Source organism: Trichoderma camerunense (genome assembly GCF_050948025.1).
Source record: "Trichoderma camerunense strain CBS 138272 chromosome Unknown V8C40scaffold_2, whole genome shotgun sequence".
NCBI classification, from domain to species: domain Eukaryota; kingdom Fungi; phylum Ascomycota; class Sordariomycetes; order Hypocreales; family Hypocreaceae; genus Trichoderma; species Trichoderma camerunense.
Genome location: NW_028145368.1, coordinates 3,260,110 through 3,285,471, shown reverse-complemented (window position 1 = coordinate 3,285,471; position 25,362 = coordinate 3,260,110). Strand labels below are relative to the sequence as shown.

The 25,362-nt window shown below is 44.5% G+C and overlaps 10 protein-coding genes across 10 annotated transcripts; 8 read left to right on the top strand and 2 right to left on the bottom strand.

The window, feature by feature from the left end:
* Positions 1–1,396: 1,396 nt before the first annotated feature.
* Positions 1,397–2,740, top strand: V8C40DRAFT_234511 (Metallo-dependent phosphatase). The gene has a single exon (XM_083213638.1). The coding sequence runs from the start codon at positions 1,415–1,417 to the stop codon at positions 2,342–2,344; it is 930 nt and encodes a 309-aa protein (XP_083078517.1). The 5' UTR covers positions 1,397–1,414; the 3' UTR covers positions 2,345–2,740.
* Positions 2,741–4,670: 1,930 nt separating this feature from the next.
* On the top strand, positions 4,671–6,359 carry V8C40DRAFT_106671 (chitinase). The gene is made up of 2 exons (XM_083210730.1): positions 4,671–4,759; positions 4,813–6,359. Exon 2 carries the CDS (start codon positions 4,930–4,932, stop codon positions 5,956–5,958), a length of 1,029 nt encoding a protein of 342 aa, XP_083078516.1. The 5' UTR covers positions 4,671–4,759; positions 4,813–4,929; the 3' UTR covers positions 5,959–6,359.
* Positions 6,360–7,774: 1,415 nt separating this feature from the next.
* On the top strand, positions 7,775–9,931 carry V8C40DRAFT_106657 (uncharacterized protein). Its single transcript, XM_083210729.1, has 6 exons — positions 7,775–7,972; positions 8,044–8,778; positions 8,836–8,932; positions 8,986–9,224; positions 9,278–9,579; positions 9,633–9,931. The coding sequence occupies exons 1-6, from the start codon at positions 7,860–7,862 to the stop codon at positions 9,689–9,691; spliced, it is 1,545 nt and encodes a 514-aa protein (XP_083078515.1). The 5' UTR covers positions 7,775–7,859; the 3' UTR covers positions 9,692–9,931.
* A 579-nt stretch (positions 9,932–10,510) lies between these two features.
* On the top strand, positions 10,511–11,880 carry V8C40DRAFT_234505 (dienelactone hydrolase). Its single transcript, XM_083213637.1, has 3 exons — positions 10,511–10,850; positions 10,940–11,324; positions 11,380–11,880. Exons 1-3 carry the CDS (start codon positions 10,801–10,803, stop codon positions 11,704–11,706), a joined length of 762 nt encoding a protein of 253 aa, XP_083078514.1. The 5' UTR covers positions 10,511–10,800; the 3' UTR covers positions 11,707–11,880.
* An 878-nt stretch (positions 11,881–12,758) lies between these two features.
* V8C40DRAFT_234503 (SDR family oxidoreductase) lies at positions 12,759–13,771 on the top strand (the record flags this gene model as incomplete). The annotated part of the gene is made up of 1 exon (XM_083213636.1): positions 12,759–13,771. A coding segment is annotated over one exon (853 nt), but the record flags the coding sequence as incomplete, so codon positions are not given.
* An 849-nt stretch (positions 13,772–14,620) lies between these two features.
* V8C40DRAFT_282860 (SDR family NAD(P)-dependent oxidoreductase) lies at positions 14,621–15,539 on the top strand (the record flags this gene model as incomplete). The annotated part of the gene is made up of 1 exon (XM_083221858.1): positions 14,621–15,539. Exon 1 carries the CDS (start codon positions 14,673–14,675, stop codon positions 15,537–15,539), a length of 867 nt encoding a protein of 288 aa, XP_083078512.1. The 5' UTR covers positions 14,621–14,672.
* A 1,473-nt stretch (positions 15,540–17,012) lies between these two features.
* Positions 17,013–19,312, top strand: V8C40DRAFT_234497 (Phophatidylserine decarboxylase-domain-containing protein). The gene is made up of 5 exons (XM_083213635.1): positions 17,013–17,434; positions 17,505–17,867; positions 17,973–18,051; positions 18,134–18,305; positions 18,375–19,312. The coding sequence occupies exons 1-5, from the start codon at positions 17,379–17,381 to the stop codon at positions 19,046–19,048; spliced, it is 1,344 nt and encodes a 447-aa protein (XP_083078511.1). The 5' UTR covers positions 17,013–17,378; the 3' UTR covers positions 19,049–19,312.
* On the bottom strand, positions 19,129–20,930 carry V8C40DRAFT_282849 (uncharacterized protein). Its single transcript, XM_083221857.1, has 2 exons — positions 20,676–20,930; positions 19,129–20,627 (listed from the first exon to the last, which is right to left on the bottom strand). The coding sequence occupies exons 1-2, from the start codon at positions 20,758–20,760 to the stop codon at positions 19,294–19,296; spliced, it is 1,419 nt and encodes a 472-aa protein (XP_083078510.1). The 5' UTR covers positions 20,761–20,930; the 3' UTR covers positions 19,129–19,293.
* Positions 20,931–21,525: 595 nt separating this feature from the next.
* On the top strand, positions 21,526–23,326 carry V8C40DRAFT_282846 (cytochrome P450; the record flags this gene model as incomplete). Its single annotated transcript, XM_083221856.1, has 3 exons — positions 21,526–21,658; positions 21,717–22,550; positions 22,617–23,326. 3 exons carry the CDS (start codon positions 21,526–21,528, stop codon positions 23,324–23,326), a joined length of 1,677 nt encoding a protein of 558 aa, XP_083078509.1.
* A 124-nt stretch (positions 23,327–23,450) lies between these two features.
* On the bottom strand, positions 23,451–24,966 carry V8C40DRAFT_234496 (Ecdysteroid kinase-domain-containing protein). The gene has a single exon (XM_083213634.1). It carries the CDS (start codon positions 24,893–24,895, stop codon positions 23,663–23,665), a length of 1,233 nt encoding a protein of 410 aa, XP_083078508.1. The 5' UTR covers positions 24,896–24,966; the 3' UTR covers positions 23,451–23,662.
* Between the last annotated feature and the right edge of the window lie 396 nt (positions 24,967–25,362).

Below are 25,362 nucleotides of genomic sequence, written 5' to 3'. Positions count from 1 at the left end.
AGCTGGATTGCAATGCAGACCCCTTAGGTCTATGTGGTACGCGAAATAGTTCTTTATGCAGTTATATCTCTGATGTTTTCTATCTTCTTAAAAATCTACTTTGCTGTGATAGTTTTCTACAAGGTCTGAATAGTTTTATCACTATCGTACCTTCCACTGTCTTCATACCTATTTATCATCCATTCGAATTTGTATAAGCCGTAGATATACATGTCCTGATTATCGCTGCATTCCTTTTGCTCAGCCCGCACGATGATTATGAGTGATACTGAACGGGGAATCTGCAATGGAGAACCATCTTGTGATTGACTTAGAGCTATCTCCAATAAAAATGTTAAACTACCATTTACACATAGTACGTGCCTAAGTGCAGTAAAGCTTGTTGAATCGCCGTCATGGTTGGATACGAACAGTGGATGTCCCGTAGAATTTATAATTACTGCCGAAATTACACCCTGAACTCAACAGAAATAGCGCAATTTGCCTTTTTTTGTCCCCTGCGATGAAGGCTTGGCCTCTTCATTTAGCTAGATAGTTAATATTTATGTGAATATGGCAATGTAGCCACGATTAGAACGGTACCTATTAACCTGCACGCATCCGGGGTTATATGCGACGTAATCCGATACACTTTTAATTGGAAATAAATAAGCGGAAGATAGAACTCTCGGCTATTGTGTGTGGTAGTCCTGCCTTCAATCACGGTGTACTCCATGGAGTGATAGCGTGGCTCATATTAAGCTTTGAGTTGCACACTTGTTTTAAGGTTAGGCTTTTGGGAATCATCTCCACCCAGAGTGGTGGAATAAAAGCTAAGGAAGGACCTATACTTTCATGCGCCTTATCGATGATTCAAGTTTCGTCTATGGTACTGACCTGCCACTTGTGTACATAACCAACAAACTGCGATACCGACCCATATAAACAATACTCTAACGGAACAAATCAGGTAAACAACAGAACAACACAAGCTTGAATAATAAGTGCTCAGCTGCCTTGACCATTTTGCTCCAGGTTCTCTGTATTAATAGCGGCCCAACTACCCCGTAGTCATTTACACTTGTGTCGCTAGCGGCCGCTGTCCTACCCGTACAAGGGCGGATGCGTTCATCTTCAGTAGCTACTGTTAAGTAAGGCTGTGGGTCGATGATAAGACGCAAAGAGCTGAGGTGTACACGACCTTTAATGTCAAATTACAAGGCAAATTCCAGCCAATGATATGCGGACTAAGCATTGAAACGCTTGCAGGTTGCGCAAAGGCATTTCAGCAAGTACATGATACTTTTTTTGATGTCATAATTCTGCAGTCATGTCTCACGTTAGGTAAGCGATTCCTTTGATCAAACGCGTTATAAAGGCTGACTGCCTAACCCCACTCCGCTTATCTCTCTCCCATCTCCAGCATCAAGTAACCATGGCGAAGCTTTATGCCATCTCCGATTTGCATCTTTCGTATCCCCTAAATACCTCAACATGGAATCTTCTGCAGCCAAAACCACCCGGTAGTGGTCTCATTCTTGCAGGTGACATTGGCGAATCAGCTACGCACTTAACGGCTGCCTTTGAGCGCGCCAAAGCCTGCTTCACGCACGTATTCTGGGTCCCAGGAAACCATGAGCTCTACAGCATCTCGTCTCACATGGCCAAGCACCCTGCCGATCAACTAAAAGGTGAAGCAAAATACAATGCCTTGGTGGAACTGGCACGGGAGTACGGTGTCCTCACGCCAGAGGATGATTGGATGCTATGGCCCGGGCCGGATGGCGTTGATGTGGTGATCGCGCTAGTATTCACATTATACGACTATTCGTTTCGCCCGGCAGATGTATCCCGAGAGAAAGCGTTGGAATGGGCGATGGAAGAGAACATTTATGCCACGGACGAGGCCGTGCTGCATCCAGACCCATATAGCTCGCGGGACGAATGGTGTACGAAACTGTGCGAGAGATGGGAGCTCAAATTTTCCGACTACGCCTCGAGATATCCGAATTCGAAATTTGTGATTGTCAACCACTGGCCTCTACGAGAAGATTTAGTCTTCATTCCAAAAGTCCCTCGGTTTTCTCTGTGGTGTGGAACGAAGAGAACTCAGGATTGGACAGAGGTCGGGCGTTTTGGAGCAGACTACGGAGGGGCACTGGTGGTGGTCTCGGGACATTTGCATGTTCGACGGACAGATGTCAAAGAAGGGGTGAGATATGAAGAGGTCAGCTTGGGATATCCCCGGCATTGGGAAAAGGCACGGGATGCAAGTAAAGGGGCCAACGAAATGTTGAGACAAATTCTTCCAGGGGCAGGAATAGTCGTGGAAGAAGGTCAGCGGATATGGAGGCCACAAGGGTAGCAAGCAAGACCTATATGGGACGAGAGGAATGAACCGATACGATGTATACGATTTCCTACATTATAAATGATGTTGACCTTTGCATGCATTCTTTGGGTGTGGAGGCGACGGGATACACGGTGTGCAGCGTCACATGGAATGAGACATTCCTGCTTCTTGAGCCACTACAGCTGTTACGCCAAAAGGTTTGTTATATGAACAAGATGTTGGTGCATCTTGAGATTTTTAATAGGCTTTACAGTCAATTTTGCGCAACGGAGATGGATGCCAGCAGACGCGGCGATGTAGTTGGGTGATTAACAATAAACATGTGTCGACGAGCAGGCAAGGTGAATCTATATCCAAGTAACAGTCAGAATCTTATCGCTCTATCGGAAAAAAAAAAATTCAAATGGAATAATTTTAACCTTAGCGGGAGAAACTGGATTGCAAACGAGCCTTTCATAGATCGTGGCAGTCGGCCGCGTGTCAAGATGGGTCCAATAAGTCATTGCTTATTACCACATGATGATATGTCTATGCCTATAATTTTCCGAAAATGCGAACAGTTCACATCTCATGACTTGTCACTTTTTAATTGCTTAGACTTGTCACGTCACAACACCGCGATAATCTTTTCGGAGGTCGAAATTTTCCGCTCAATGTCCTAGACATCAAGTATTAACTTAGGATCGTCCATGGGCATAACTGCTATTTCGCAAGAGCTTTTCAAGGTGGACGAACTTATGGAGATAGTTGATGCATTCGATTGGATTCTGGTCGTAGCCGACACATACGTGGCTGACGAGCGGCTAGTCTAGTCGAAAGAAAAGGTCGTTAAAAGACAGAACTTAAACATAAGAAGGCATACATCATCATTGGTAGACAGTACATCGCATGTTTGACAAGAGCTGAGGCAGAAACACTCCATTGGAGCTTCAGTCATCAATAAACGAGATTTGAGGGCCATTACCCCTTAAAAGGTAAATATATGACATGGTTAGGTTGGATAGATATGTGCCACGAAGAGGTATACCGTGGCAGAGGCCAATGGGTCAACATTATTATTCTTATACATTGAGACCGTAGACACATATGGTAAATGACAATACAAATGATTGTAATCTACTTACCTTCATTTTGGAACCTATGAGCGACAAATTTCGCAAGGATTAGTGTTACGGGAATATCGCATTTCGTTTACAGTTGCATCTGAAAAAAGTTGTTCTCTGTTACTGGTACCTCCTGTACTATGAGAAGTACTGTCCTTTACTTTAGACATCATGCTATAGTTTCTTGGATTACATTCGACGAACTTTATCTTGCGAAATCTTGATGTAAAACGTGACTTTGGTGTGAAACTCTCATTTACAAGTCACGATTTTACCATTTGTACACCTTGCATCTCTCGTTGTTAGACGGATCGGTGAAAGCAAGTAAGATCTGATTGAGCTTGGGTTAAGGCGTTCGCGTAAGTTTTATCAGATTAGCTGCCGCCTCTTATCGACCCAGGCTGCTTGACAAAAGAGAGCATATCTATCTCGACGGAGAATTTAAGATAGGAGTATTTGACGAAGCCAGAACCTTGGTCATTGGTGGGGGTCCCGGGCAGGAGCGCCAAATATGGAAGGCCACAGCGCAGGCCCAGCAACTAGGAGTCACAAGGCCCGTAATTTCGAGACAAACATTGCAAGGATTGTAGTTGTACTCCGCAATCTACAACGGAATGTTGACAGTCTTGCGCGAGTACTCACGAATGACCGATGGCCCGCGCTATATCTCTAGTACGAGTAGAACTCATAGTTGTTCTGTACTGATGTTACATGCCTTGCCAAGCAATGTAACCCATGCCTTAAGGACCTGCTTCTACATTTGCTGCAACGTGATCTAAATTCCCTATATACGTATGTAAGCTGGCCCCCCGCTGATCATTATCACTGCCTATGATCCGAACTTCCTTCTTCAGACATTAAACACACTTGCGTTGACTATGCTGTCAAAGGTCAGTCTGGATACCCTGTGAAGATCCTACGTTACGTTTAATCGCGGGCGCGTGATTCCGCCTCACCTTCCTATTTATTTGCACAGATTACTATAGCCAAATACCTCATAAGCTAAAACGCGGGGAATGCGCTTTTCCCGAAATGAGTACACTGAATAGAGGCAGCAGCCAGTATCACGCGGCGTGCAATGGTATCATGGGCGTTGACTACAAGGCTGCACCTGGCTGATAAGACACATCACCAATCTAGGGCCGGGTCATTAGTTGCTATCCTATGCTCAATACCGTTTAAATTTTGTGGGCCTTCGGATAATGTAGTTCACATTGTGGTATCTGATGCTTTGAACATCCTTTGATCCACATGAATCTGCTGTAACTCAAACGAAGGCTAAAGTTAGTGGGAGTAATACTACCTTCTAAATTTGTGCATCCAGGTATGGCAAAACTTAAAGGGAAACAGATATCAGGAGCTTACTTTCTATAAAAGCACCTCAAGGGCCCCTTCATCCATTGTGTAGCTAAATCCAAGAATCACTTTATTCTTACAGCTCGGTTGAGTAACTATTTTGATCACCTATCGTCAACTCAATCAAGCATTTTAAACATGACACGCCTCCTGGACGCAAGCTTTCTGCTTTTGCCTGTCATCGCATCAACATTATTCGGCACTGCTTCCGCACAAAGCACATGTGCAACTAAGGGAAAGCCAGCTGGCAAGGTTCTTCAAGGATACTGGGAGAATTGGGATGGATCAGCTAATGGTGTTCACCCCGGATTTGGATGGACGCCTATCGAAAACCCTGTGATCGCACAAAATGGCTACAACGTGATTAATGCCGCTTTCCCAGTCATCCTCTCAGATGGTACGGCACTGTGGGAAGATGGCATGGATGCTACTGTTAAAGTTGCGACACCAGCCGAAATGTGCCAGGCCAAAGCAGCTGGTGCCACTATCCTCATGTCTATTGGAGGCGCCACTGCTGGTATCGACCTTAGCTCTAGCACTGTCGCCGATAAGTTCATCTCGACTATCGTCCCAATCTTGAAGCAGTACAACTTCGACGGCATCGATATCGATATTGAGACGGGATTGGTTGGAAGCGGCAGCATCGGCACCCTATCCACATCACAGGCCAACTTGATTCGCATCATTGATGGTGTCCTTGCACAGATGCCTTCCAACTTCGGCCTGACTATGGCACCAGAGACGGCGTATGTGACAGGTGGCAGTGTTGTGTACGGATCCATCTGGGGTTCTTATCTCCCAATTATCAAGAAATACGTCGACAACGGCCGATTGTGGTGGCTAAACATGCAATACTACAACGGCGACATGTATGGTTGCTCCGGCGATTCATATGCGGCCGGCACTGTTCAAGGTTTCACCGCACAAACTGACTGCTTAAACAATGGCATCACTATCCAAGGCACCACAATCAAGGTTCCCTACAACATGCAAGTTCCTGGATTACCCGCGCAATCTGGCGCTGGTGGTGGCTACATGACCCCAGCCTTGGTAGGCCAGGCATGGGATCACTATAACGGCGCTCTTAAGGGTTTGATGACGTGGTCAATCAACTGGGATGGATCCAAGAACTGGACATTCGCTGATAATCTGCTTACAAGGATTTAAGCTGAGGTTGTGAGAAGAGAGCAATAGTTTATACCATTATTCTTCGCGACATGGGGGGTTCAGCATTATCGGGTATCTATTTTGGCCGAAGCTACCAAAGGATATAGACGCTTCACCATTGAAGTTTTACAATAAGGGGGGGCAGCTGGTCAAGTAGAGGGTATTTCACTGCGGTTATATGGAATGTATATAAGAAAGTTGACTTTTGGTCTCTGTAAATAAAAAAATTGATAAAACTAGCATGCTGGACTCTGATCGTAAAACACTGAATACATGATCGTCGTATGATCCAATAGGAGAGGAGTTCTGGCAGTATTAACCGAGCTTCAACGTATAGAGACACACGTACCTTTCCTTAGTAAGATCATGGCGATAGTTCTATATCTTATCCATCGTGCAGCAAGCCTTCACTTTCACTTGGATAATCAAACCCTTGTTAATTATTGATCACTCCCCTATCAAGATTCCCTTGTACTCAAACCAAGATGAGTTTGTAGATCCAACTTTCAGTTTTAATACCGGTCTGACCAGCAGGAAAGAAATGTCCAGTATAACCAGAGAGCCTCAGAAGAGTAATGAATTAACTGCCATTTTATTATGAGTCGATCCTCTATTCATTTGTCCATTTAATTGACCTCCTTAAAGTATGTTTTATGGGAATCACACTAGAATCCCTCAGCTACACATAAGCCATAACCACCAAATCATGCCCTTTTAAATGTGGCAGAGGTACAGCCTGCCGCTAAGCTGTTTTCTCTCTCATGACTCGTCTCTCATGATTTCTTTCAGGCCAAAGTATCGCTCGAATATTGGGCCAGCTGTATATGAAGCATTGTTTGGGAGATTGAAATCATCCGCCGTAATACCAATTGGTAGTGTGTCGCATGACCCATTCACCTAATGAAAGAAAGGATAGACAAAAGTCCCTCAGTAAGAAGTATTCAACAGGCGAAAGATCATATTAATTTTAGGTCTGCTAAAATGTCGATCGTTTCTATGTTATATCTACATATGCTCTGCTTTATGGATTGAGATAAGAAATAACGGCAAGATTTTAGTCGCTTATTCCAAGGTCCCTATTTAATTCGAGGGTCTAATCTGAGGAACCCCGGACATTTTTCTATTCAAATCAAGCGACTCAATTATATTCTCTTGCATAAAGCTTCTTTATATCTTGGCATAGATTAAAACGTTTCTAGCGATGATGTTTGTGCAGTGCGGGCCACCCATGCATTACGTTAGCTTAGTGTGTTGGGATTGTCTACCTGTCGTCGAACCAAATCTGCCTGCCTCATCTTTTCTTCTCCAAATAGCTTGGCGATGTGGTCCAAAAGCCTCACAACCGGCTATTATCAAATATCATGGAAGTGCAGAATGAATAGCTCGTATAGTAATAACCTGCAAACTCCACGCAACAGCTACTTGGTGGAGCCACCAACCGCTGTTGCATACTTAGTAGGCACTGAATCTCCATTAAGGTACGGTATGCGTGGAGTTTGGCTACGCTTAGTGGGTGGCTTTCGGTGCGGACTTACATTGCGGACATAGCCCGAATTATCTGAACATTAGGATACATTTCTCTGCTCCACGTTTCCATGATGCTTGAGGTACTGCCAATGACCTCTAGATCCGCAGCTCCCGGGTGGCTTCTGCGCTAAAGAAAATGTTGGCACCTTTGTTACGGGAGTTATGACCGACGCACGACCATTGATCTTTTCTAGTTCCTCTTCAAGTGTCTAGGCAAGCTTTAGTCATTGCTGCCCTAGAGAAAAAAGCAATTGCTGCCGATAATATTTGTCCATATGTCGGTCAGTCATCTCTACCGACGAGTCCGCGCCGAACCACCGCACATGTTTTTGTAATTTACTCACATCTATCAGTTACCATTTCAACCAGTCAGCATGAACCCGATGAGTGGAGTGAACATCACTCATTCGCCATATGCTTGCATCGCTTGCCGGAATTCAAAGAGGCGCTGCGACAAAACTTACCCCAGATGTGCACTTTGCACGCAGTATGTGAAGTCTACTGAATACCTGTATTCTCACCGAGGGAACAACGCTAACGATGCCGGCGTTCATTCAGGAGGCAGATCCTGTGTGAATACCCGTATCGCCGTAAAGAACGAACGCGCCAGATAGCAAATCCTGAGGGAGATGAATCGATGCCTATTGGATCCAATACGTCTTTGTTTCATACGCCAACCGAGAGATTAAGGCCAGGGCGCTCTGGCATCTCGGATCCCAATATCTCGGATATTCTTGCATCACGCTTTCTGGACCCCGACTTTTTCTATCATCTACAATTAGAAACTCCCAAAGTGGATATAGCGATCCCAAAAATGGTTGCTGACTATGTTGGTACCATAGTCGACATTCAGAACATCTCCAATACCTATTTCGATTCCATTCACACGTGGATGCCAATTTTGTCAAAGAAACAATTCTCTTCAAATCTGCCTAACTATCTCACGCATAGAAAGTCCGAGCTCTGCCTGCTTGTCATATGCATGAAACTAAGCTCTTCTCTTACCACCACGGCAAAAACAGTGCTATATCGAACAGCAAAGCAATTTTATTTTGAAATGGAGTCGTCGGGAATACTATCGGTTACAGTTTTGCAAGCCGGTGTACTTATTGCGATTTACGAACTAGGACATGCGATATATCCGGCTGCTTTTTTATCTGTAGGACAATGTGCTAGGTATGCGGCGGCACTCGAGATCGAAAAAAGTATCACTTCGCAAATATTGGACAAGCTTCCATGGAATGAAGTAGAAGAACAACGCCGAGTGTGGTGGTCTATTATAATCTTAGACCGGTAAGGAACCTTTGAAAGAGACACAATGTGGCTATTCGTGCTAAAACAAAGGACAAGATACCTCAATCTCTGCAATCCTGGTCGACATCTCATCACTCCAGATCCATCACCAGATAGCTATCTTCCCGCTGATGACCAAGAGTGGGACACAGGAGTATGTTTTTAATACAGAAAATGCAAATATAATACTAATCATAAATCTTCCAGGAATCACGACCAGAAAACTCCTTGACAATTGGCTCATCGTCGGGCTCCTATATGGGTCGTTTTGCTCGGTTTGCGCAAACCGCTCATTTACTAAGTCAAGCGTTATACACTGTCGCAAAGGAACCTGATACCGAAACCACTCAATTACGGCGCACTCTTATGGCTCTTGTCAACCTCTCATTTATGGAAGGCACAATGAGACAGTGGGCATTTTGCAGTCAGATGGCGGTGTGTTTCAGGTAAGGAATACGTCTTTCACGGTTTAAATTTCGCCATGTCTAATCTCTTCCAGCGGTATACTTCTACTGGACTATCCTGGCGTATTGCTAGACGGGGAAAATCCCATTATGGGGCCTCTGTCGATAGAAGCTGAATCTTCTCTCAACGCCGCAATAGAGTGGATATCAAACTTCCTGACAGAAATGGGTGGACAAAAATGCGAACGAGTATCTCCTTTCTTGTTACATTTTCTTTATAAAGCAACTTGCATTTATGCAAAGCTGCAACGCTCGACATCGCAAAAATCCATCAGCGAGAGAATATCCATATTGAAGAATACCTTGCGTCTTCTTAACCATCGATGGCTAGCAGCTGGTAAGCCTGTCGTTTCATCAATGTTTATGCAAATGTTAACCTTTGTTTCCAAGGTGCATATATGTCGCTTCTTGAAAAGCAGGAGATAATGCTTTTGGTACAAAACAGCTAAATGCATCTTGTCTTTCAATCAAGGCACAGGGTATTGTTATGATACGCAAATATCCTTTCTCTCATGGTACTGGTATAACTAAATCTAGTTACGTTCATCGCTCAAGGTTGGTTTACTCTTGTAAAGTGGAATATATATCGGTGCCTCATAGTCAGCACCATTTCTAAATTGGTTGCGCTTAGAATTGTAATGAGCGTCCATGGATAGTAGCTTGAGCATAATGCATCTAAATCTCAGGTCATTTACCCATTTTCAATACTTCTTTCAGGATCTGCAGTATGATGCCTGCAAAAATACCGACATTAGGGAAAAATGTTAGAATTGCATTTAAATTCAGGTAAATGGAAGCTCACAAGAAGCTAGCCTACTTTCTACCATATGCGTAATATCGCATTCGGGCTTGTCGAGATTGCGCTAAATTGCGGTGGTTCGGTGCGGACTTGGGCAGCGTGTTCATGTACGATCCAACAAGGCCGAATGTGCGGCAGGGTAGAAGCCTAGGCATCACTATGCCTGATAAGGATGAAGGTGGTGATGAGGATCCTGGCAGTAAACATTGATGAAAATAAAACGACTGCAGACTAACTAGACTACTTGACAGGAATGACAAGAGATGATATGCGTAGCTACTTTTTGAGCATTTACAAGTAAGAAGCGGGGTATGTTCATCATTTCCTGCTCCAGCTTTTGCGCCATCAGCCAGCGGATGAATGCTCGAGACAACCTGGGATCTTGTAACCTTAATTTGAGCCCTTGTTAATCACCCTGTCTTGGCTTTACAAACACTAGTGCTATGAAGCAGTCAGCCGATCCGATGTAGCCTGCTACGGTAAATGGTACTACACCAAGGGGAGGCGGGGTTATCATAAGCTCTTCTCCATTAAAACAACCCCAAGCAACTATTTCTATCGGAGCTTCTACTATCAAGTAGACTTTCTGTAGGACTCTCTCTGTGATTCGGGGGAGAAAATTTACATAAACGTTTTGTTAGGTAACAGAGGAGCCCCAACGAGTATATATTCTCCATATCTTCTCATCCGCTCTCCAATACCACTCAGTACCTTGTCTTCCGATCCCTCGCCTATCAACTTGGGAAATCATCTATCATTATGGCATCAAGCCATCCAAAAATCTGCTGTACAGTTGGTACTCTCCACGAGTATGTATTCTTTCGATTCATAGCCTCCGAAATTACCGTGTAGTTATCCATTCAAATTGATACGAGCCTTCGCTAACGTGCATTTCTAGAGGTACCCCAACGGGAAAGCTTATCAAACTCGAAGGAGGGTTCGATGCCTATCTCTCAACTGCGCCAGACGAGAATCCGAATAAAGGTATTGGCATTTTATTTGCTCCGGAGGCAATGGGTATATATCCGAATAGCCAGCTCCTGGCGGACAGTTTTGCCGCCAAAGGATACACTACGCTTATCCCAGACGTATTCAATGGAGATGCAGTACCATTGAACAAGTTTACGACCATTGACCTAATGAGTTGGCTTACCAATGGCTCCAACGGCAACAATCCGCATACTACCGAGCACGTTGACCCTATTCTCGTTGCTGGAATCAAAGCATTAAGGCAGTTGGGAATACATCGAATTGGAGGTGTTGGATACTGCTTTGGTGCTAAGGTAAAGCTATCTCGACATTTGCATTAGTGTGTACCTAATTAACTTGTCAAACTAGTATGTATTACGACATTTTAAGAGCGGTATTGATGTCGCTTTTATTGCTCACCCAAGCTTCGTCGAGGAAAACGAGTTGGCTGCGTTATCAGGACCTTTGTCCATTGCAGCGGCTGAAACTGATTCTATATTTACTACCGCGATGAGACACAAATCGGAAGAAATTCTCATCAAAACAGGACAGCCCTTCCAGATAAACCTCTTTTCTGGCGTTGAGCATGGCTTCGGAATTCGAGGTGATCCAGCTGTGAAGATACAGAAATTTGCCAAGGAGCAAGCATTTTCCCAAGCAATTGCCTGGTTCGATGAATATTTGTTGAAAGAATAAATGTGCATAAAGAAGGAACGAATGGTCGTTCACAATGTCAGGCGGTGGAGACCACCTGGATCTGGTCGCATAAGACACATGGGTATCATTTCACGGAAAGTCGATATGTTGCTGCAAATTTTCGTAAATTCGAAGTTTTATTGGCGCCCTGAGTGAACAATGAGACAATAAAATGTGATATCAATCTATAGTATCTATTATTGTGTTTACTTAGCCGATCTTTGTGACGGAGCGGATGCCCCTGGTACCGGAATACCAGCCCTCATGGCCGCCATTATGATATTCGGCGTCGACGGATCGTCTAACAGGTCCCAAGTCCGCGATATCATCATAAAATCATCAAGAATCCTTGTCTGCGAAAGGAACTGCGTATTAAGTCTATGATAGACTCATAACCTTCTTTTTTTGATAGGGGTAGGCATGTAACCGCCCATTAATTGGCGCAACATTTTTTTCCCCCGATTCTTACAGTAATTGAACACTCTTCAGTCGTAAAATAAAGATCAAATAACTGATTTAATAAATGAATTATCTGATATATAATGATATCGAACACAATGGTCCATTAATACTACTCATCTATACTTCACCGATGCAACTGTATTTGGGTGCTAGCCCCTGGTTTCGCTCCCATCCACCCCCTCTTTTGGAGACACGAAGGATTTCATTTGTATACGTCATGTCTAAAATATTCTTAGACCTAATACTTAGTAATTCCACGGTATGACACAAGATTGTTCATTGGATCATACGTAAATAAGAAAATGTTCACAACATCTCAACTATATTATTTTGCAATAACTCTATCGAGTAAGTAGACACGTTAAACCCAATCTTCAGTTTGATCTCCAAAATTCCATCTTAGAGTAGTGGCCCTGAAAGGTATTTGTGTGATAGAAGCCCTGTGGTCGTCGTTTAAGGGGCATCGCGTGGGACTGAATCCTTTTAGGCAGCCAGGTTCACGATATTCGTATCCCACAGCTACCCCTCATTTGTGAGAAAAATAAAGCCAATGTCCCCACCTAATAAAGGTATAAAAGGTCCAATCCTCTGATGCATCTTTTGTTACCCCTTTTCATAACGCTCCTTATTGGCAAATGCCAGATTGACTCCACAAACATAGAGATTCGATTGACAACAAACATCATGGGGAAAGACAGCGAAAAGAAGATCTACGTAGTCACCGGTGGAAATAGGGGGCTTGGCCTTGGACTTATTAAGGCACTTCTTACCCGCGACAACACGACTGTTATCGCAACCGTTCGCAACGAACATGGCATTTCAACCATTACCGATGAGACTAAACTGGTTAATAAGGGGTTAGGCAGTACCCTCCTGATCACAACGTTGGACTTCTCAACGACTCTCTCCCTTGACAAAGTTAAAGATGCCTTCAAATTCGATATAGATCATATCGACGTTCTCATTAATAATGCCGGAGGGGCTCCGCCTATGGTACCAGCGGCCGAGACAACGGCAGAAGATTTACGTACTGCCTTTGAAGTCAATACGATCGCTCCTCTGATGGTATTCCAGGCACTGTGGCCACTGCTACAGAATTCACCTTCACCGAAGCTTGTGATGATTACATCTTCAGTTGGTAGCATTGGGGAGATGGAACCTGTGCCCGGTGGTGCCTATGGCCCGAGTAAGGCGGCTCAGAATTGGCTCACTAAAGCCTTGCATTTGGAAAATAGAGACAAGGGCCTCGTTACAATTGCGCTGCATCCAGGTTGGGTACAAACGCGTGCGGGACAATTTGTTGCTGATCAATGGGGGTTTGCATCTGGCCCTCCCGATACGATTGAGGCCAGTGTAGATGGGATGCTTAAGATTATTGATGAGGCATCACAGGAGACGTCGGGAAGGTTCATCACTCAGAAGGGTCAAATTTTGCAGTGGTAGATGCCTCTCGAATGATTCTGATTGGTTTCAATAGCTTAGAATGGGGTTTCATAACCCATAAATGAATATGAGTAATATCGCAGCGAGTATACCCGTAGATACGATCCATTTAGTGCCCTGAATCCATTCGCGGGTTAGATATCTCTTGAGAAGCCCTCCTAATGTAAAACTTAATCAGATAATATCGTGCAAAGTTCATTGAAGCTATTAATTGATGTCATTAATCGCTACTTTCTGTTGAATACTCTTCTATAAAGATATTTATTGTCATAGAGTCAGCAATACTATCGACGTATTCTGTGGAACACAACCTAATGAAGGGAATGAGCAGCGAATAGAAATGAGTTATTATTTAAATTAGTGAGAAAAGAAAATGCGTTAATCCATTGGCTGAGATATTGGGCTACTATTTGATAACGAAGCAGACGTGTTCACAGGGTGATCTGTTCTAGAACTGCAATGAACGGATGAGGGGGCGATAGCCGTGTAGAAGCAAAAGTATACATTTCGGCAAATCCGATCAACTACTGAGTACCTCGGTTACTTACCAAACAAAGCTATTTGCTATGTACGACAAATCCTTCGTTCTCACAACTTTGGGCGCTTTCGGACTTAAGTATTAGAAATTCAAGAGTGTGGCGTAGTTCTTTGTTCAAGCTGCGCATGATCCGACTCATGGGACAAGCTGCATCCGATTATTAGCTAACGCTAGAATTTAATGATTACTCAACAGTCCTCTCACTATCGCATCAATTTGGGTGACGTCTCTTCCTTGATAGGACTTATGTAACATGATCCGATATGATGTTTTTCACTAGCATTGCGTAGAGAGATCAATTGGTGGGACGAATCTTTACATAGAGTACCAATTAGAAATACACAGAACAGTGATACGGCCCAACAGTGGCAATCGGAGATAAGACGACGTGGCTGTCTGCGAAATATATAAAGAGACACGGTGTATAACAGTATAACCTGGATCTTTTCTGAAATCAACACGCACATACATATATATCAGTATCTTAAACAACTTTCGGTTCTTTTATACAATCTCTGTTGCAATGGCATCACCAATTGTCTCCACTTTCCATTTTGAATCCTACCCAAGACTTTCACCTTCAAAGCTACATGAAGAATTTAGGGGAAAGTCAGTTCTCGTGACCGGCGGTGGTTACGGAATTGGCTCTTCAATTGCTCGTAGCTTTGCTGAGGCTGGTGTTGCGTCGATTATCTTGGCGGGGCGTACTGAGTCCAGCCTGAAGTCGACAGTTAACGACTTGGCACAAGCCTTCCCATCGCTAAAGGCCAGCTACCGCCTTGTCGATATCTCGTCCACAGCATCTGTCAAGAAATTGTTTGAATCTCTACCAGAATCACCCGATACACTCGTCAACAATGCCGGGTTTATGTCTGAGCCTCAGAATTTTCTTACTGCCGATATAGACGAGTGGTGGAAAGGCTTTGAGGTCAACGTCCTTGGCACAACTATTGTTACGCAGGCTTATCTACAGCACCGATTGGCAAGCAAACCCAAGTCACCAGGTGTGGTTGTTGCTCTCAATACATTTGCTTCATTTGCTGTCCGAGCGCCGCATCTGTGGGCATATAGTGGTAGCAAGATTGCGTTGGCCCGCATCTTTGAGTTGGCTGTTGTTGATGTCCCATCATCTGTTGCGCGCTTTATAAGCATTAACCCAGGTGCTGTTAAAACGGCAATGTTTCATAAGTCCGGACTTGAGGGATCTTCGGATATGCCAACGACTGATGCTAAGCTCTCTGCTGAGTTTATTGTCTGGGCTACCTCAGAAGAGGCTGCATTTTTATCTGGACGGCTGGCATGGGCTAATTGGGATGTTGACGAGTTGGTTGCCAAGAAAGAAGAGATTGTGAACAAGGATCTGCTCATATCAGGCCTCACAGGGGCGTAATTACCTACGCTTTCCATTCACGGTCGTTTGAGACAAGCCGCGGTTGTATCCTTTGATTGCTAATATATATTTTATGCTAAGTATTGCAATCTATGAGCAAGTCGGTAGCCGATTAATTAGAGAGATGAATTACGATTTAAGTTTTGTATAATAGCCTCGGCCGCCTGATTAATGGCACTATTGGACGAAAACAGCGCGTCCTATGACAACTCTTGGTAAGGTACTTAGTATGTAGCGAATTCCATTGCGATAACTATCATAGAGCCTATTGCATTTGACTTGTATGGTTCCATGTTGACAGCTTCTATATTTCTGTACCTACCCTATTCAACGCTGCGACTTGCCTCCCATTCGTATGGGAGGCAAATTGAACACCATTCCACTACGGTGATTCTATAATTTCATTCAAATGCAAGTAATTATTTCTATAACCCATATTTATCTCAGCCGTGAGTGCCTTGAGTGGTTGCATTGATGAGCGGAATCTTCCCATATCCAACCTGTTTCGTAGTGCCCTTTATCCCTGCCTCCTCTCTACAATACGAGTCCTTCTGATAGGTAGTATCCTATCCCATACCGTCCTTGTTTCTTCTGCAAACTCAAATTTAGACCTCTCTGAGTCAATAATATCTTCAGTAACATAGGATTTATCGTTTTTTGTCGGTGAAATGCGAGAGTGTGTTCGGCATTTGAGACTTCCAAGCAACCATTTGCGCACCCCACCTGCCGCTAGAGCATGCGCAATGCATCGAACTTGTGGCTAGGCTTTGCTATGGCTGCAAAAGGCTGTGGGCAAATAATACTTCTGTAAACATACCTATGATTGCATGGGGATGAAGGACAACTTTATCGATATCACCATCGATTTTAATGTCATGTGTACCGTTGGGACTCCCAGAGACCTCTACTTGCTGGATGATGCCGCTGATGGCGTGTGTGGACTACATAGAGGCTCCAAAGAGCACTGTTTTGAAAGGAAACCCGATACGAAGACTATGCCTCCTTCTCCTCTCATTTTCTATAGCGTCTATCAAGGTGCACCATAGTCAATGGCCTCTCTCATTACTATCACATCATCATCATACAAAGGCTCCAGTGCCAATCTGTTTTCTGCGAAGATCTTTTGTTTTTGAAAACCGGAAAATCGGGTGACAATTCGGGACTCGCGGCAATGTCTACCTTAGCGGTGCGCTAAATCTTCTCAGCTAGATCGATGGCCGCCCAAAGCTGGTTCAATTTTCAGCGATGTATTAAGTGGCCTCATTGAAAAGTTGCATCGACCGATTCGTATTTGTTAATTTGGCATCTGTATCCCAGTTCGAAGATCTTGCCCGACACTCGAACGCATAAAAGATGTGCCATACCTAGTAGGCAACGGCAACTACTAGCTAAATGGCGTTAAGATCTAGAAGGCATCGCAGTCTAGAGGAGGCGCGCTATGGGCAGAAGAGGGAAGGGGAAAGTCGGCCGATTCACATGCGAAGAGCCGTGTATCCATTATTTCTCCTGATGCATGATGGCGTGGAAGCGGGAAATCGGCACTATAGTGGCTGATCAGCTCCATGGTCCCAGGATGCGGCACTTTATATAGAAAAGAAATCTTGGAGGATCTGAGATTCAATTGGGTAACGCTCACATCACGATTGCATCATTGCCGTTTATAAGACCCACTACCATGTAGAAAGTATGAAGCCATACTTTTGACTTGCGACGTATATAATGCTGTAGAGCTCAAATGGTTCGATTAGATATAGATGCATAAGTTGAAAAGGCATCTGCTGAAGTAAAAATATTTTTTTTAGTGGTGTTACTCTACTCCAACCTATCTCTTCATTCACAATGGTTTGGCAACACGGCGATCACCATGACATCCCCCAGCAATGGCGCATCCACAAGTATGAATTATTCTTCCCGTATTTTCACCTGTCAAAGTATCAAAATCTCACGCCTTTTGACATGATTCAGGCCTGGCGCATGGCTCCCAGCTGACCATCGTGTCCATCGCGAATATCTTCGTCGTGTGACGGAGCACGTCGACAAGCACCCCGATGAAAAACTGACACCAGCGCTGCAGGAGTTCAAAGAGTTAATTGAAGGAAACTCACGAATATACATGTACTTTGTCCAAATGTTTGATGAAATCCCAAAGAAACGGCCATACTGGCGCGATCCCACAGGAACTAAACAGATCCGCGACTACAAACACATGCTTCAGGTGCTCAACCACGTCGTCTCAAGAGCTCCAGAATGGACTGATGCCGCCGAAAGTGCTGGTGTTGTGGGAGTGCCATTTTGCGCAATCCTTGATTACCCCATGGGAACACCAAGGTGCGTCGACGAGGTTTTGCAGACTCATGGATACATCCATACTTCAATGGCTGCTTGTAGTCCTTGACATTGGGTGGCGAAAGCGCTAACTTGGCCTTGTCTCAGTGGATATGCCGCGTTCCTCGACCCAGACGTGAACAAAGCGATCAAGAAAGTACTAAACGAGTGGGGGAAGTTCTTAGAGGTAGGTGATTTTGAGCTTTCTATAGTCTCAATTCAACCGTTTAAAATTCCAAGCACCAATTGTTGGCTGACATGCATCGCAGACTCCAAAATCAGCCGAGGTGTTGGGAGAACACAGGCTGGGCTGGTTCGGCGAAACGGGTCGAAACGACGTCATGCAAGTTGCCAACGCTCCGTTGAAGTCGTCCATGAAGTTTGAAGAAATGTTTGTTTGTGAGCCATCGGCTAAATATCACGGCTATAAGTCATGGGATGGTAAGCTTCTCAACATCGATTTTCTTAAGAGTGAAATTATTACGCGGCAAATATGTTGACAGCTCTTAGACTTCTTCACTCGCAAGGTTCACGATGACGCAAGGCCCGTCGCATCTCCGGACGACGACAATGTCATTGCCAATGCATGCGAATCAAAGGTGTTTAACATTCAGCATGGTGCTCAACTGCGAGATAAATTTTTCGCAAAAGGCCAACCTTACTCAGTGCTTGATATGCTGGCTCACGATCCACTCGCTCAACAGTTCGCCGGCGCGACAGTCTACCAGGCGTTCCTCTCGGCGTTGTCCTATCACCGTTGGCATTCCCCAGTTTCTGGAACCATCAAACGCGCTTTCGTCCAGGATGGCACGTACTTCAGCGAGCCTCTCTTTGAAGGCGTAGGTGATCCAACTGTTCATGAAATCGATACTGGCGGCATTTCGGTCGGTCAAGGCTACCTGTCTGCGATGGCAACTCGAGGCATCATCTTCATTGAGGCAGATAATCCGGCAATCGGTTTGATGGCTTTTATCGCTATTGGCATGGATGAAGTCAGCTCGGTGGATATCACCGTAAAAGAGGGCCAACATGTGAAGAAAGGTGAACAAACAGGCATGTTTCATTTTGGTGGATCAACACATTGTCTCCTATTCCGAAAGGGAGTCAAGTTGTCAGAATTCCCCGAAATCGGGAGGCAAGAAAATGTCCCCGTTCGTGGTAAACTTGCTGTTGTCAAGCCATAGAGATCGCATAATCGGCATGCGCATTGACACTCCCTTTATAACGGGCGGGTCGCATTCCAGTTACAGACGAAATGGGGTTTTACCAATGGCACAAATATTCGACGTCGCTAATTAGACATAATTTTAAAATGTATTAACTACAGAACTGAAATGTTTTTGGCTAGGCTTGGACGCTATATAAGAAATATAAGAACCTCTTGCCACACAACCTTTTTGATGGCTGTCTTATGGTCTTCACACTCTCTCTAGAAAATAAAAACCTGGTCGCTCATCTTCGGGTTTGCACCCGGAGTCTCGTAGCCCAACTCCCCAAGAAATTTCTTGGCTGCGCCGACCATACCAGGTGGACCGCACACCATAATTTTGACATCATTTCCCGGAAGTGGTAGTCTTTGTGCTGCCATATCTTTCGTTATGTAGCCAACTCCAGAGTTCCAAGTTGTTGATGGGTGCTCAATGACGTAGAAGACATTGAACAGCTTAGGATATAGGCGGGAAAACTTATCCAGCTCGTCTTTGAGTAAAATGTCGTTCTCTGTGTGATTTGCGTATATCAGACTTATTTCTGTCGCATCACGGTCGTTCTCACAGATCGCTCGAATGAGCTGGAACATCGGAGTTATGCCTGTACCACCAGCTATCATTCCGATCTTTTTACAAAGTCCGTTGGTGTAGCGCATTGCTCCTTTAGGACCTCTGAAATGAACCGCATCTCCAATTTGGAGGTTGGCAAGACAGCCACCTGTCAACTTGCCGTCTGGATAGATCTTGACGAGTAATTCCAGAACACCATAATCCAAGTTATTGGATACTGGAGTGTAAGACCTTGTCACCTTTTCTCCATCAATGTTCATCGTAATAGCGACGTGTTGACCAGTTGGTAAGCCTAACATTGCTTCTGGCTGAGGTAGGGAAAACACCAAGCGGTATACATTTGGTGCAATAAGTATCTTCTTTGCCAACGGTAAGGGAGATAGCACTGAATCCAACCAGCCTCTTTGAAGTAAGGGATCCCGTGTCACTGGTCTAGGTACTTTCAAGTGATTTGGGTACGTTCTGAAGTTCGCTTCACCCATGATAATGCCAAAAGACTTCCGTATTGCAAATGCTGTACAGCCCATTAAGAGTAATGAGCTACCCAGTAGCCCCTTGGAGTAACTTGAGTTACTTGGTTGTGTAGAAGCCATCGGTATCGACAAAATCGAGAGTGCATGAGTTAACTGACTCATTTGAGGTAAGGCTACTGGTATCAAGGCTGAGAAACCATGTTCTCCCTTAAGAATCTTGTACGTCGATGCCGCAATACCCAGGGAAAGAAATCCCAAAGTTATGCCTGGTAGACCATGGGATTGTTTCGTAGAATCAAGCTTCTCGAATGAAGGTTGCAAAGGAATTGTTAGCTTTGACTTTTTGTTAACGTGTCCCTTTATTTTCCCAATTCGGAAAGGAGTCATGAGGTCGAAGGCATCATCTGAGTGACCAGCATTGTCGAACGGATCACTTGCATCAGTGCCGGCTGCTTCCAACAGAACTTCGATTCCTCCCGGATGATCCATGACATACTTGGTTACGTCGTAGACTGTGAAAAGTTAGTGTCAATTGTCCATTTGATATGAGGACGACGAACCTTCCCCATGGATAGTCATCCATATGTCATCAGTCTTGGTGTGCTGAGCAACTTCGTCCGCCGTGTATTCCGTTTCTAGACTCATTTTGACTGGATTTTATATGTCTGAACTTGTAGTTTTGGTTGAATCGTTCAAAGGTTTTGGGATGCTTGTGCGAATTATATATGAACAATCTGGCTGGTATTATGATCCGCAAAAGGGTGTATGACGGGAACAACTAGCATCGGTAGTTGTCGGCAATCCCAGAATGGTTCAATCCGAGACGGAGATTGTAGTTTCTTCCTAGACGCTGATCCCTCACTTAAAAACGCCGAAGCCCCACAAACGCATACGGCATCTGTCCCTCCGCGTATCCGGCAGCAACCTTTCCGGAGTGATCTTCGGCCGACAACACTCACCCGCACGCCAACTGCGGGAAGGAGGGTGGGTTTCCGAGGAATGCAGGGTATAGGTTGGTAAATATTAATATGTCAAACCCTCCTTATGTCTTCTGTTATGCATACGAAAAGGGTACATTAACCGAGGATAAGGCGGCTTTCGCTCTGCAACTGCAACGGATGCATAACAGGATCGAATAATAATGTTACATCGCATCTTGATTTTCTACGGTCCACGGACCATGGAGAATATCCGAACAATGTTTCGTTTGCCCCTTTCTATGGAAATTCCACGGAGACATGCCATGGGAAGTGACCCAGGCGGGACAATCATGAAAGTGGTAGTACTTGCGATTATTATTTTGTGAACAAACTATTTATTAACATCTATGACTATAAAGCCTGACGGGCTTCTCAACGTTATTCTGAATTGTACTAAGATACTATCAGCGTCTTAAAATAAGCTTTCATCATGATTTCTTCATCTTTCCATCTTTTGGGGGAGCAACCATCCACCTCCCGCCAAATCACGTTCCCTTCGGACTTCATTTTTGCGGATTTGCAAGAGTTGATTGCATCTCACTTTGCTATTGTAGACTCTAACGGTTAGTGTATTATTCACAAACATTTCATGCAAACAGTGGTGCTTACGCTCTCTTCTAGATGTTGGCTTTATTCATCAAAATATCGAGTTGACATCGGTAAACGAGGTACGCGCAGCAACCGACCCCGTTGCGGTATCAATCAGTGGTAAATCTGTACGAGATATACCGGGGCCAGGTGGTTTGCCATATGTTGGAAGCTTTTTCGAAGTATATCCCGATCATCTTGGAAACCATCAACGACTCTTTAATAAATACGGATCACTATTCGTCACGACCAACATGGGGAGCCGCATCCACCATACTAATGATCCTCGTTTGGCCAATCTCTTCTTCACTGAGAGCGCTTTCTTTTCGAAAAAGATAATACCCAACCATCCCATACATCCGTTGGGTATGCCAGAAGCTGGATTGTTTTTTGGCGATACAGATTCGGAGGCATGGCGGATTACGCATAAGTTTTTACCGCCAGCTTTGGGCCCCAAGGCAGTACGACACTATGCACCAGCAATGCAAAAAACAGTGGAAGAGTCATTCAATGTATTCGACAAATTGGACCTGGATGAGGAAGCATGGAACGTATTTCCATACATGATGAAAATCGGTTCTCAAGCAGTCGGCAGACTTGTTCTTGGTATGGACTTCAATCACTTCGCCTCTGTTGATGCTCCTTTGCACGAGTTTGTGCTCAAGCTCGCGCATAATGTCGAACTAAGTAAGCGAGTGTCATCTTTCGGTAGCTGGTATGCAAACATGCCATTCGGAGACCCCAAAAAACTTCGAGACAATATGCACGAGATCCAGAGGATGATATTCGAAGCATCCAAGAAAGCATCCACGGGAGTTGAAGATTTAAACCTTCAAGATGCCGCTCTACAGTCTCAAAATTTGGTCGGTAAGTACGAACTCATTCTTTCTATCTTTAGCGGGATTAAAGCTGACTAGTCATTAATCATGGCAGACTACTGTCTTAGGGCAAGAGACTTGAAAGGCAATCGATTGACATGGGATCAATTTGTACCAGCTCTGGTTGTGCTTACCGGCGCCGGGTTTGTAACCTCTGCTTCACTGCTTTCGTGGATGATATACGCCCTTGTGACCTACGAAGGGATGCAAGAGAGATTGCTCCAAGAATTGATTGACCACGACTGGGATGAAAACATCCAAGTGACCGGAGATATGGTAAACGAACTGAAGTTCCTGAATAACTTTATCAAGGAAACTCAGCGGACGCACAATCCTTCGTTCCAGCCCGCCAGAACAGCCTTAGTGGATATGATTTTACCTGGGGGGTACAGGTTGGCAAAGGACTCGATTGTTGTTGCCGATTTGCACCACATCCACAACAACCCACACATCTGGGATAACGCTGAAAAGTTTGATCCTGACCGTTGGGACACCGAGAAAGTTAAAAATCGACCTGCTGGATCCTACCAACCATTCGCCTCGGGCCCGCGGAGCTGCATTGGATTCAACTTTGCCCTTCAAGAGGTCAAAATCGTCCTATCCAAGCTGCTGTACCGATACAGATTTAGTTTGGCCGAAACGGGAACCGTCGAGTATAATCCTTATTATTTACTGATTAAGCCTAATAACTTATATGTACGAGCAGAAAGGAGGTTCAAGTGGCCACAAAAGACTTCTGCTAGGACTGATCCATTGACAGAATGAGAATGAGGTATTTCGCCTTACAACGATGCTGGACTTTTTATATACTGTTTCCTTTTATACTACAATACCTTTCAACCAGATTGTTCGATTAAACAGATATTAATTGAGTTCACAAATAGTGATAGTGGCATCATTCAACCTATTCCTCTGACACCAGCTGGGACACAACTTGTTGATCCTTATTACTCTTTCTCTCCAGAGACTACACGGAAACACGTTTGAAATGGAAGAGAAGTAGTTTAAAATGGAATGACAGGATATGCACAATGATAGTCGCATAATATTTAGATCTCAAATACTTAAACAATGCTATTCTAAGCTTTCATACCTCATAATTTAGGATTGGCGCTGAAGCCAATCTCTCCAGCCATCATCTTTAGTAATATATCTCACTCTTGATTCTAGCCATTGTGTATTCCCCCAGAATCCCCAAGACGCCTGGAAGCGACACCAGTCGACAAGGGCAGTCTCCCAATGTCGAAGAAATTCGTCCCAATCGTACATAGGTATTTTCCCATGCGGTCGGTTTTCCATTAAAATGGTCCAATAGTGTCTCAACAACTTCTTTTCTTGTTTACCCATATCCAAGTTGTCTGGGATAGGATCATCGTTGGTAAGCATGCTCATTGGGACAGAGCAAGTGAACAACTTGGCCAAATCGCAAACACCCAACCCGATCCCCGCATACTGGAAGTCAAAGAATACCACATCATCTCCAGTTTCTGTTGAATAAAGGTTTTCTGACTTCACGTCCCCATGAATGTATGTTTCAAAAGGCCTACCACGCGGCGTAAGAAATGCGGCGGCTTTTTCAGCAACGGATAGGGATCCGTCCACTGAGGTACAAAATATATCAGACCACTCTGAGAACTTGTCGTGCTCAAGTGATCGATATTCCTGTCGTCGAGTGGCTAGATACGTATATCCTCCATTCAACCAAAGGGCTTTCCTTCCTGACGTAGGATCATTTCGACGTCGTGAGGCTTCTTCAAGCGGCGGTAAAAGAAACTCATCCAAATTCTGAGGCAAGTAAGACCATGAGCTGCCATGGAACTTGGCCAACCATGCTAGAGCTGCATAGACCTGATTGCTTGAAAGTACCGCCCTTTTTTCGCCAGCAATGGGAAACTCAAGCCTCAAATCGTTCATGAGAGTAACCATCAAATGATCAATTCCATGCTCAATAGCTTTTTTCTTCATACTTCTTGTCGAAGCAAAGCACTGTGCTACTGCTATGGTGTCGGTAAGGCGAGGGGCAACTTCATCGTAAAAGTACTGCTCGACCTCGTAGCTGAACATCTTACGAAGATGCCCTTCATCTCCAGTTGTAGATGGAGGGCGAACTATCTTCAAAACGAGATGGATTATTCTGCCTTGGCCATTTCCCTGGTCTTTGGAGAAGCGCTGCCACCGTGTGGTCGCGCCTTCAGTAGTTGATCGAGCAGAAACGGCGCAGATGTGACCGTAGCCTGCCCAGAGGCCTTGAAGAGTGGTGCATGAAATGAGCTCAAGGTCGAGCCAAGAGAGCAATATGGCTGCAACTTGTCTAGGCTCAATCTGTTGAGCCATTGTGGCAGTGGTCCAAATATACAAGCCAGGTATGGGCACCGATAAGTTCTTCCGGCAAATGTTGCTATACCGCCAGGGGAAAAAAATAAAATGTAAAATGACTTGCAAATAATAAAGACGTGGTCTAACGGATGAGATTACGTAATGACCTGCAGCACACACTTGGTGCTCAAAAATGTATGGTGAGCTCTCCACCGCGGGTTATTCAGACAAAATAATGCATAAGACGTGAATCAGTGGGATCAGTTAACATGATCGCATTATGCTCGTAGAGATTTGACAGCTCTGAATACCAGGCTGGATATTATTTTGATTTACTCCATAGAGCAGCTCAATAGCCTGTAAGAACTGAATTAGCAAATAGCCTCCTCCGGGCGGAGAAAGGCAAGCTTCCTTGCAATTATTCCAGAGGGTCATAGTCAATTGTGTTAGATCAGTAACTAATGTCTCATGGCTGACTAGTCTGG